This window comes from Saccostrea cucullata, unplaced genomic scaffold, assembly GCF_032062105.1.
Source record: "Saccostrea cucullata isolate Sc308-1 unplaced genomic scaffold, CSIRO_AGI_Scuc_v1 ctg889, whole genome shotgun sequence".
Classification (NCBI taxonomy): Eukaryota; Metazoa; Mollusca; class Bivalvia; order Ostreida; family Ostreidae; genus Saccostrea; species Saccostrea cuccullata.
Genome location: NW_026932237.1, coordinates 349,895 through 362,139, shown reverse-complemented (window position 1 = coordinate 362,139; position 12,245 = coordinate 349,895). Strand labels below are relative to the sequence as shown.

At 33.4% G+C, this 12,245-nt stretch overlaps 1 protein-coding gene across 3 annotated transcripts; it reads right to left on the bottom strand.

The window, feature by feature from the left end:
* Nucleotides 1-735: 735 nt before the first annotated feature.
* Nucleotides 736-7,446, bottom strand: LOC134234700 (uncharacterized). 3 transcript variants are annotated; one of them, XM_062716754.1, is made up of 2 exons: nucleotides 6,904-7,446; nucleotides 736-3,099 (listed from the first exon to the last, which is right to left on the bottom strand). In XM_062716754.1, the coding sequence occupies exon 2, from the start codon at nucleotides 3,084-3,086 to the stop codon at nucleotides 1,515-1,517; it is 1,572 nt and encodes a 523-aa protein (XP_062572738.1). In that variant the 5' UTR covers nucleotides 3,087-3,099; nucleotides 6,904-7,446; the 3' UTR covers nucleotides 736-1,514. The 3 variants fall into 3 exon arrangements, with proteins under 3 accessions (XP_062572738.1, XP_062572740.1, XP_062572739.1); XM_062716756.1 differs by lacking the exon at nucleotides 6,904-7,446 and adding an exon at nucleotides 3,401-4,160; XM_062716755.1 differs by lacking the exon at nucleotides 6,904-7,446 and adding an exon at nucleotides 3,252-3,393.
* Nucleotides 7,447-12,245: the final 4,799 nt, after the last annotated feature.

The following is a 12,245-nucleotide window of genomic DNA, read 5'->3' as shown; positions in this document are numbered from 1 at the left end:
GACACTTTAACATGCCAAATCTAAAAAAGGAATAATAGACATTTATTTCATTCAGAATTATCTCTCTTACATGTATATCAGAGTATCAATGAATCTTAAGTCTTATAAACCTTGTTGTCACGAAATAAAATTGTTGTCAATCCCTGGTGAATTATCAGTGAAAGTATAATTATAATAGCATTAATTATTGATACAAGTGTGACGTAATTTTTTTATTTGTAAATACAGATTGATCAAAAAGAGGAGTATTGGTCGAAACTATGTCGTGTCAAAGGATCCGTATTTAAACCCATGTTCTGTAAACTAAAGGACTAATCTTTAAGAAGCTTTGTCGAGTTAATACTCTTATTTAAAATAATTGACAGTTTTCCAATGCAAAGTTTAACAGGCCATATTATACACCTTACTTAAATAATATATGTACAGTATAGGCGCAACTAATTTGTTTATTTATTAAAGCATTTTGAATATCCCTAGACTGTAAAATTACCTGTTGATTAAATCTTTAAAAAGCATCAAAAAATGTGTTAAAAAAGCATTTAAAAATTGTGTTGAACCTCTTAAGATAGGAAAAGCCATTTACATATCAATGTATCTATCCATGATCTAGCAGGGCTATTCTCTTACATATATTTGTACATATAGATATTCTGGTATATTCAGAAAATTCCTGACTATGAAGCTTTCACTTTTTTCCCTAAAAAAATAATCATTCATTGAAATCACAACAACACATTTCCCTTTCTATATAAATATATTTGGTGGCTTTTAGTCATGTTATGACTTTAAAGTAATAAAAAAGAAATAACAATGCTTGTAGAACAAAGGTAAAGAACGAATTCATAATAAATATACATACATGTAATAATGATTTGTCTATTTCATTAACCTTGATAAATGTATGTAGTTTCTAAAATCTATCCACCCTTTTCCCAACTATATTTTTCCCCTTTCTATTTCATAAAATATAAAATGTTTATTAAAATAAACTTAATATTTATATAATTAAAAAAAATGAACTCTAAATGTTAACTAATTAGTATTTCTAATATTATATTGCTAAATCTTGTACATAGCTACGTCATTACGTTTGCATTTTATGCAACATACATGCAATTACAAAAATATAATTCTTGAAATATCCAGTACCAAACCATAAGAGAAGGAAGTTTTAACAGGTAAACAAAAAATCACAGACAGTAATACTGATAACTGATGTATAAATATAAATAAGATATTAAATATAGCTTTAAATATAATAAACGGACACATTACCCTGACGTTTAGAAATGCAAATCACTGGGTTATAAATAGCTGTGACGTAAAGTAGCACTAAAGCTCTTCCACAAATGGCATCTTTAAGAAAGCTTTTTTATATATATATATTTTCCCTTTATGGTTTCACTTGAACCATAATAGGACTTCTATTTTGAAGTTTGCTTCACCAGCCATTTTGAAGACACGAACTAGCAGGATGATTAAGGAACACAAATGTATGACGTCACAAGTGGCTATTAAGACAATTCTTTTCGGGGACTGTGCCTTGATAACCAGTCTTGACATTTTTGCACTGCCCTCTCGCGGATGTCATCTGAAGGAAGCTCGCTAACTCTTTCTCCATCTTCGAACACCGCTATATCATTATATCTTATATCATACCCAGGCGGAGTAATCTCAAATGTTTTTTCACGCAACGTAGCAATCTCGTAACGTCCGATACCTGGCAACCGAAGGTTGTAATGATTCAGCTGCCCCAGTGTGCAAAAGTCAGCAGTGGAGTCTGATGGGATAGATGGAAGTCGCGTTTTATTGGTCGCTGCAGTGATGGGGCGCCGCCTAGTGGTGACAGACATTTCTGAATCCGTGCAAGAATCGTCAGGAAGTATATCGTCCATATTAAAGTTCGTTTCATAGACATCCTCATCTAAGTAGTAGCCTCGTCCTTTCGTGTCCGGCCTTTGATACTGTTTGATAGGAGAGCTTTCCTGAACCCTGGTTAGAATGATATCTTGGTGTGTAAAGTTTTCATCAATCCATTGTTGAGTTTTGACGTCATTATTCGGCGTTCTCAATCCCTCACGTTCTTTCATAGTCTCATTCATAGCGTGCTGAGCCTCCTGGGACATTCTCGAAAATAACTTGGAGGATCTAAAAGTGAGGGGTTTTCCCGAATAAGCACTTTTTGCACGTAACGTCGGCACTGCTTTATTAGTCACGTGACTGTACGTCGTGACGTCGAGTTCCATCGCAGGCGGACAGGACTTGGACGTTTTCTGTGTGACCGTGCTCCTTCTGCTTACAGAGGTCTTGGTTCGGGGAGAAGTTTTTCGGGGACCGATATGCGTAATGAAAGGGGAACTAGATTCAACACTGATAAGGTTATTACAATCAGGAGTCTCAATCGATGCGTTATTTCCAACCTGCTCAATAGGTGCTATATTGACCTTTTTACACTTAGTTTTTAAACCTGCCTTTTCGATGTGTCTTTTGTTCATATTGTTATCTGTAAATCCCACTCTATTATCGTAGGGATCTGCTAGATCCCTTTGGCTTTGACAATCACATTCACGAACACATGCGTTATTAATATTGCCGTTGGAATCCAATGATTTGCTCTCCCATTCCCTTTCACAAGAGCACGTATTCTCGTTAATAATAACGTTATCACAAACGTCCTTCACAATTTCGGGGCCGTCCGAAATCTCGGTGGCAGCAATCCTAATTTTCGTCGCCGATGAACACGGAGTACTTTTAACCTGAGTATTTGATGTGTTTTGAAGAATTGTCGTCTGATGTGAATCTGTCACAGATTTAGAGGGAGCCTCGTTTCGGCTGCTGATTCCCGCCTGTCGGACTGTCTTCTGCTCGGTTATATTTCGTCCCAGACTAGAGTTGTACATATACGTCATGGAGGATGTAGATTTCCTGATTTTCATGTGAAGCCGTTTATATTTCTCCTCTAGCGTTCGCATCCATTGTGGATATACGACCTGGTTTCTCTTGTAGGCCCGTTGGGAGACGCGTGGATCACCAGGCTGTCCCGTTAGAGTGGCGGTGATCCGTGATTTTATTACAGTCGTCGTCATTATGGGGTGTTTTCTATAAAAGAACAAACAAAATCAAACATATCATGGAAACACTGTACACAACACAAATAGAAATTAAAAATTAACATTATTCTCCTACAATGCAAATAATACACCTCAGAGAAAATTAAAAACTGCCAGTCTATATATTGATTTTAAGCCTACATTCACGAGACTTTTGGGGGTATATGTCGATAGATCTCACGGGGGTGAGAAAACGCGAACTCTGAAAGGGTTTTAATGCCTGCCGTCCCGTGTATTTGGTAAAGTCCAGTCTCGCTGATACCTTGAAAAAAAAGATTAAAACCACTTACCTTTAAAAAAAATTTCTAAAGGTAACCTGTTGTGTCAACAAATGTTTATCCGTCTGATAAATGCATTCGATAAATATTTCCTATCCAGAGAAATGAAATGAAAGCATTCCGTACACACAGAAACGTTTGCCATGTCGGGGAGATATCTCAGGTTCTCGCTAGCTTTCGCCTCACACAGCTAAGAGGGCAATATCATAGAAAAAATATTAAACCCTTATAGAGACAAACATACAGAGGACTAAAGCTTATTAAACCTCCCGATAATCCATTCTCAAAAATTGATGATTAAGTCGCGAGTGGCGAATTATTGATTATGTATATTAATCCATTCTATATACCACAGTTAGCGCGCAATAAAAACGGGGGCTCTCGCCTTCATTTGCTTTTACTGACTATTTCACTGCTACCATTACAATGAACTGTCGGTGATAGAACTATAGATTGATTTTACCTCCTGTCGTTAAAGAGTTCCGTTTTATCAGCAGGGAGCGCTCGTAATTTAAAACATCAAAAGAAAACTGTGTAAAGGACAGAAGCAAGGTTTTAACGATATTTCTTCAATTTTATTGCAGTTACTGTTTTACTGACATTATGAAACAGGAAATTTCACTAAAGATACTTGATCATATGAAAGAATATTTATTTTTTGCAAAAGTTCATCTTTGGTATGAATGAATTAACGGGAGCGGTGAAGCTATTTTGTTTTTATTTACACACCAAACAAACCTCTATCACTGCAATACATTAATGTATTCTCAACCAATACCCTCTCTCCTGTTTAAAAGCCTGATATAATTGAAAACACGATAAATCTAGACAAATAGAAACGCCATTGTTATAATTTGTGGATTTTAAACAGACTTCATATCTGAATGTTTAAATGGAATGAAATGTGTAGGTCGGTGGATTTTAAATCTTGGACAGTTCTCTAATCATTTGCCTTGTTTGCGAAATTTACTTTCTTTTCCTACTTCATGTATTGATTAGTTAGAAATAAACAGATGGAATGAAAAATTAAAATTTTCACGAGTTTAATTAAAATTTAGTTACTTCTCTTACATTTTTGCTAATAGCTTAATGAATGATTTTTATCTATCAACAGTTTCCTATATTTTGATATTTTTCGAAATGTTATTGCATTTTTTTTTCGTTTTTGGTACTTGTAGATAAATTTTAAATGTCACCAGGTGTTCCTGCGAAACTTTAGACGGCCATACTATATCCTTATTCTTTTTTTATGTCCACGATTTCAAGAGCTCTTCGCAACCAAACTATGTAGACGACCTTGCCGTACATTTTTTTTCTTATTTTTATCTTCTGTTTTATCTCGGTGTTACAATCACTGGGAGTCAAAGAATTTCCATGTTCTTTTGTATTAGAGGTAAAAAGGGTAGTAGACTTGACAACATTTAAACGTAAATCTGTAAAACATCTTTTCACCCTCGATCTTGTCGGACAACGGTTATTGAATCATTACCGAGTTTATGTTTCTTTTTTCCAATAGAACTCTTACCCGTAAAAACATAATGTCTCCTAACCTGGGATATAGCTACTCAAGTTACAATTACTCGCCAAAAGTTGGCAAGTTTTTAAGAAAAAATAGAGACTGATTCAGATTATTATTCGCTTTTGCGAAAACACATCTACACATGTACATAACTTAGAGCAAAGGCTGTGCTAGCTTAAGTGCTTTTTTTTTCCTTTTTTTTTTTTTGTTTTTAGATTTCAGTCATTGATGATAATATAAAACCATAGCGCTACCGTTCTACAGTTACCTGATCAATCTATGAAGAAAACGCTGAATTCTGTATTATAAAACAAACATATATAAATTTATAATTTATCTTATTTGAAAGTAATTTCGAATAGGTACTTCAAGTACTCCTGAACATATATTCGTTTGGTTTTGTGTCTGAAAGAAAAACCCACCCCAATAGATCGCTTGCCATGTTCAAACCAAACATTTTCGTTTTTAAGTGCCCTAAAAGATGTACCCCGCGTCGAAACTTACTTTTCGTCATTCTTTCCAAACAACGAGATTTTTAATTGCTCTAGGTGACGAAGATCCGAAAAATATTGATTTTGTACACTGAACAATAAATGGTTGACGTTTACTCCGCTGATATTGAAATAATTTATTACAAGTTATATTAGGCTAAATGTCCAAATGTGCCGAATATGGGTAAAAAGAAAAACACTAAGTGAAGCGAGAATGTAAAAACGATAGTGAAAAAAAGATTTAATTACACTTAAAAAAAAAATAGCAAAACCCTTTAACAAATTGGCGTTGGTATTATTGTATGAAACAACTTATACATTAAAATATGAAAAAAAAACCAAGTGGATTTATAAAAAGACCATTTAATTTCTTAAATATTTTTTTCTCTATAGTCAGTTAGATTTTAAAAAAGATCATTAATTGAAATTCATTTATTATTTTTTATAGCCTTTGTAAGACCAATACCAGTGGTGGTCATTGAAAAACTTGATTTATATCTGAAAAAATAATACAATGTAATAATTTTCTCTGATATTTCAAAAATCTTATCTGTTTATCGACAAATCTATTTAAAAAAAAAACATACCTTTTTCAATTTTGCTAGGCGGATTGCAGTTCTAGTTTATTTGTTGTTCTGTTGCATTTGTAAATATATATGTTTTCAGTCATTGATTTTAAATTATGTGCATAACCCCAAGAGAGAAATAGATACTTTGTATACGCTGCACTGCTCACATATAATGCGAACCTTTGTTTTAATGAATTTACAGATCTTTCAATTGCGTATTTGTTTATTCAATATGCATATAGTCAGTATTATTGCTATCTGAAATCTGATTTTATTTCCAGGAAACCTAAAAACTAATAGATATGCTTTAATTTGTTACTGTAGCAAGAAGTTATATTCTAGGAATGGTTATTCAAAATCCAAATAGCATATAAACAACATAAAATTTAATAAATTTCACAAATTTTATTATATGTTTATACATGTGCTGTTTAAATAGAGAGAATTTTAATAGTATATTTTTTCAGTGAAAAGACAATAGTTATTTGAAAAATAAACCCCTGAGGTTGCATTCAAAAAACTAATTTGAAATTTGGCACATAGGATCTATTTCAACTTGCAGTAAATACACATTTACAGCTTATTTTTGATATAAATTATATCGATAAAAACAGATCAATTGGTTAAAATTGATGCATATACCCTTCATGTTCCTTTTGATTTTTGTCATGTAAATTCTGATTATCTTGCAGATATTAAACAAAAATTAAAATCAGAAGCGACGTCCATACACGTGCATATAATGACACGTGGAACATGTACATTTCTTAACTTCATAAAACGCTTCATGGACTTAGATAATGATCTCTCTCTCTCCCCCTCTTTCTCTCTAGGTCTCCCCATCTCTCTCTCTTAACATTTCAAAATTTACACGATATTTCAAATAAAGAAATATAGGAGAAAAAAAGAAAGTTTTAAAAATCGAAATTGACTTACCTACTCCCTCTGATCCTTAGAGACACCCTATCTCATCTGACAAGCTAGGCAGAGGAACTTTAAACCGAGGACCGTAATTATCCATTATTAAAACCACTCAAGACCTCTGAAGACGATTGTGCATTCATTTATAGAATAGTGTATTCAGACTCGTTGTGTATTCACTTAGTTGTGTATTCCTCGTTTCCTCCATAGACTTTAGTATTGGCGAGTTGTCACGCACAATGACGCAGGACGTTTCCCGCATTTTGATTTGAGTTTTTGACAAACCCGTCTTGCTTCAACATTGCGTGAATCTCGGTAAGAAAAAAAAGAGAAAACCCGATGTTAAACGAACGAGATTATAATTAATCTTTTAATCGTTTTAAAGTAGCAGCCATAAATGACACGGTTAAATTTCAGTAATGGCCTTCAATTTTAATCGGCATTCAGGTGTAAACATAGAGCTGTCAAATTTTTTTTATAAATAATTCAATTGATGTGCGTTTTAAACAAATTTAAACTATTTGATAGCACTCGCGTGGTGGATGTTTATGTCATTTAAATCCCTCATTAAGACGTCTCAAATTGATAGCAACACAGGTGGAATAATGGTCGGAAGGGGGGATTGTAAAACGACGCAAAATGTGAAGGTAAAAAAAAAAATACAATCCTACAGAAAATAAATCATGCCCCCTCCTTAAGCCTCAATATATAGGAAACTTTATATGGGATACCTTAGGCATCTATTAACAGGGATATAATTAGACACACTTAAGTCCCTTCCCTCGATTTGTGGATCCGGCACTTATGGACATGACCCGTAAGGGATCTTTTTCGTGCCAGCACCTACAGCGGCACGGGACCTCAATTTATACGGTCTCATGCGAAAAAACTAGTTTCCAAGTTCCACAGTGTGATTCCATCCTATGAAGTAAAATCCACCTGTGACGTCATTCTTTCGTTTGAGCGCTTCATTACTTTTCAGGAATGGAGAGTTGCAAATTTCATTGAAAACAGAATTTCGTATTTTTCTTATTTTCCTTTCCGTGCCTCTGTCGAGGAAAGCACTTAGAATTTTTTAGAGAAGTTTAGTAAATTTTAGAGTTGTTTTTCACATTATGAAAATTTTATTGCTCATGGTAAGAATCGAACCTGATACCCTCCGCTTTGTAGTCGGGTACACATTTCACTGAGCTATTGAAGCTGTTAAGAAACACGGGATTAATTAACTTTAGTGCACTTTTCTCGCCTGAAAATCTATAGTATATAAAAAATAAATACTACTTACATGTATGTATAATGTCTATTTACAGTGTATCATATAAATATTCTTTATTTAAGGGGCCTCGGCTCTATCACTTTTAAGGAATGGAGCGCTACGAGTACGAGGGGTGATCAAAAAGTTCGCGAACTATCTCTATATCTACAAAACCACAAATCAGATTAGAATGAAATTCGGTACACACATAGCCATACACAAGGTCTATAAACAGCATATGCTGAATAAATTTTTTCTCCTTGTTTGTGACGTCACAATGTGAAAATGACGTCACTATGTAGGTCACTTGTGACGAAAAATGGTTGTCTCAGTCGAACTCGTTCAACAAACGACTGTACAATTTATTGTATATCTTAGAAATCCCTCTACAGTATCATATAATAATTTGTACACAGTTTATTAAGATAAATAAGTTCCTATAAATTCATTTAGATTGGATTGATCGTTTTAGTGAAGGAAGGCAGATGGTTAAAAATGATACTTGTCGTCTTGCAAAGTGAAAGCAAGTTTGAAAAGATATGTGTTTTTGATTAAGCAATTTGCAATCAAAGACCTCCAATTTACACTTTGAAAAATAGTTGAATATTTGAACAATAATATAATTTTATTATAAAACACCTAAGATATCGTTTATTTTATATTTTTAAACTTATTAGATATGATAAAAAGGAGGCACCCATTCTCTATCCACCTTAAATAAAGGTCTCTCCCGAGACAGAAGATTTGTGTTTTAATGGTCGCCATGCTTATTTTTGGAAAGGATAATATTATCCACCCATTCTGTTGCCGAGATTTGACCATTTCTGACAAACAAACTGTTCTTGTCATAAAAATTAACTCACATGGAAAGTCATATAAAACTCAGAAAAATCTTTCAACTTTTGTGACAGAACGCTACGGAGGGGGTCACGTGACCGCCAATATCACGTGATTCGCGCATGCGCAGAACGGTGATTGATGTGCATTAAAATAGAAGAGAGGATTAATTTAAAATAATTTATAATCAACATCGAAACCAAATATTGTTTCTTTCATGGAAGTTATTCAGTTAGTTCCTGAACTTTTTGATCATCCCTCGTATATTAACCCTTACGTAAGGATCAACTCCTTATTCTGCGACTCTAGAGCAGACGCTCTAACCACTGTGCCACGCAGGCAAGGCCCCCTAGTGTATAGACTTGGGGTATTCCCTCATACTATTGGCTATGATTAATTAAGGAGGGGCTTCTTTTTGGGGATAAGATTTACGTGTGTTGAGATGTACCCATTGTAAATCCACTCAAGTTCGGTTAAATTCTGCTCCCTTGGTGGCTAAGATACGGAATAAATATGGATTAACTTTATGATTACCCATGAAAGGAAAGAAACTAATGCTATTGGGCTCACAGTTTTCGTAGAAATAATGAGTAGAACAATTTAAAAAAACGGCTTATAAAGTCCAGGCCAGAAGGACCAACCTAGTCTGTTATGAGCTTTGTGGCCCATGGTCCTGTTGATAACTTGATATATGTAACAAAACTGTTTAACTACATATATGCAAGAAATTTTTCATCCTGCTGAAATTGTATTCTTTTTTTTAAAATTTAATGATTATTATAATGAATATGAACGATTATATTCAACATTTATATAGAGAGAATTAAAGCACATGCTCATGATTTCTAATTCTGCTTCATATTTATATACCCAAAACATATGGGTTAAGTGTAGAACTGTCGAACTATTTCGTTTTTCATTCACTTTTAAATTTAATTTTCCGGATTTAAACTGAATGTTAAATTTGATACGCCTGAAATAGTGTCTTGTGATATTTTAAGACATGTCTGTGAATTGAAAATAATCAATTATTTTCTACATTGGAGCCCACCAGATTGTATTACATTACGTTTCTTTATAATTATCTTATTCATGTAAACAGGCTAACTAATTCCTGCAATGTTCCGATGCTTAAAATACCCTGATGTATTCCTTGCAACAAAAAAATTAATTAAAAAAATAGGATAGGAATATGTTTACACGTACCTTCATTGTACGAGAATGGATTCTATTCTAAATGATTGGTACAAATTGCCCCCGTTATTAGCAGACCTATTGTTGTATTCATATGAAGCAGAGTTTGTGCAAAATTTAATGCGTGAAAAGAAAAAAAAAACACTTGCTATGGCCTTCAACTCGACATTAAGATATATCGACAAAGTTTTGTCAATTAACAATGGTAGCTTCCATTCTTATGTCGATACGATATACATGTATCCTGGTGAGCTCGAAATAAAAGATACCACAGAGTCTGACACATCTGTTTCATATTTGGATATTTTCCTTGAAAAAGACGTTAATGGTTATCTAACAACCAAACTTTATGATAAACGTGATGACTTTAACTTTTCTATCGTTACATGTAGCTTACCTTACTTATGTAGCAATATACTTTCAACACCTGCATACGGAGTTTATATATCTCAGTTGATTCGATACGCAAGAGCATGCTCTGCGTATGAACAATTTCTTAACGAGGTATATTATTGACAAACAAGTTGATGAAAGAAGAATTTCAACTGTCTCGTTTAAAGTCATCATTTCATAAGTTCTGTGGTCGAACAATGTCCTTGTCAGCAAATACAATTTATCATTAAGTCAAATGCTGAATGATGTTTTTCATACTAATTGTTAAACCATTATTTATGTACTGAATTGACAAAGATTTTTTTTCGGTTATTTTCGATCATGACAAGGAGCACACGGCGGGTTTGACCGGTTGGCAGGGGATGATCACTCCTCCATGGCACATAATCCCACCTCTGATGTTTTGGAGGTCCATGTTTGCTCTGCTCCTATATTTTGTATTGTTTTAAGGACTTTTGATCTTGAATACTGTTTGTTAGATCTCATTATGTATCATTGGTTAAATTGGAACAACAGGGACTTTTTTTTTAAGATGCAAATGATGGTCGGTTTTTTTTTATATTTTGAAAATATAGAGTGTATATGCTATATATTGTTAAACAATTGGAATATATACATATATAAAAGTATTTTAGTATTTAAATTAAGAAATTTAGTCTAAATGTGAAGCACATTTATGATTATAATATATTCTAAAATAAATAAGACTTTATTCAAATGTTAATGATTTCTAATTCTGCTTCATATTTATAAGCCCGAAATGTCTGCCTTTGGGTAAACTGTAGAACTATTTTATTTTTTCAAATAATTTGAAATTCACGTTCGGGATTTAAATTGATAATTAAATTAGATAAGTCCTTATTACTGTTCCCTGTTATTTTCGGACATGACTTTGAACAGGATAATGATAAATCATTGCCCTACATTGGAGCCCCCAAAATCGTATCGCATTACGTTTCTTTAAAGTTATAATTATCTATTACGTTTAAACAGGCTAACTAATTCCTGCAATGGTATGATGCTTAAAATACCGTAGTGCATTACCTTCAATATTAAGAATTTGAACTAAACAAAATAATGGTATAAATTTACCTTTCTTGCATAAGCAGTATTCTTTTTCTATATCCCCGTAAAATTTATAAATTTGTAGGCAGAAACATTGTTCACGAAACATAGTTACATACAAACGTTTTTTGCCTCTTTTTAATCTGAAAATAAAATTTATTGTTTAATAAATTCTCTAATTGTCTAATATTTCAAATTACATTGAATTCAAAAGCGAGGAATTCAACGTAACTTATATAATTATACGTACAGAACATGTACATGTATTTGTCTACACGTATAAAATGAAAGAAAAATTAGATTATAACAGAGATCGATCTAAAACAAGCAATAAACCCTACAAACCCACTAGCAGGGCAAAAACACGCATATGGAAATTTCAAATTGGGATCAGGTGCCTTCGGGTAGTAGGCATCCCCTGTATACGGCCGCGGCTTCACATTTTGTGAGCCCTATGTGTTGATCGGGTATATAGATGGAGAAAACAAATTTAATATACAATAAAGGCCAAACACCAGGAATGAAAAAGGTCACCAAGATACGAAAAAAATTAACAAGACCATTATAACGACTAAAGATTTGACTTTAAACGAGGTTGTTAAAATCCCTGTAA

Bases quoted from the DNA above. Each gene is read 5' to 3' on its own strand.
- LOC134234700 (XM_062716754.1), bottom strand. From the start codon at position 3,086: ATGACGACGACTGTAATAAAATCACGGATCACCGCCACTCTAACGGGA.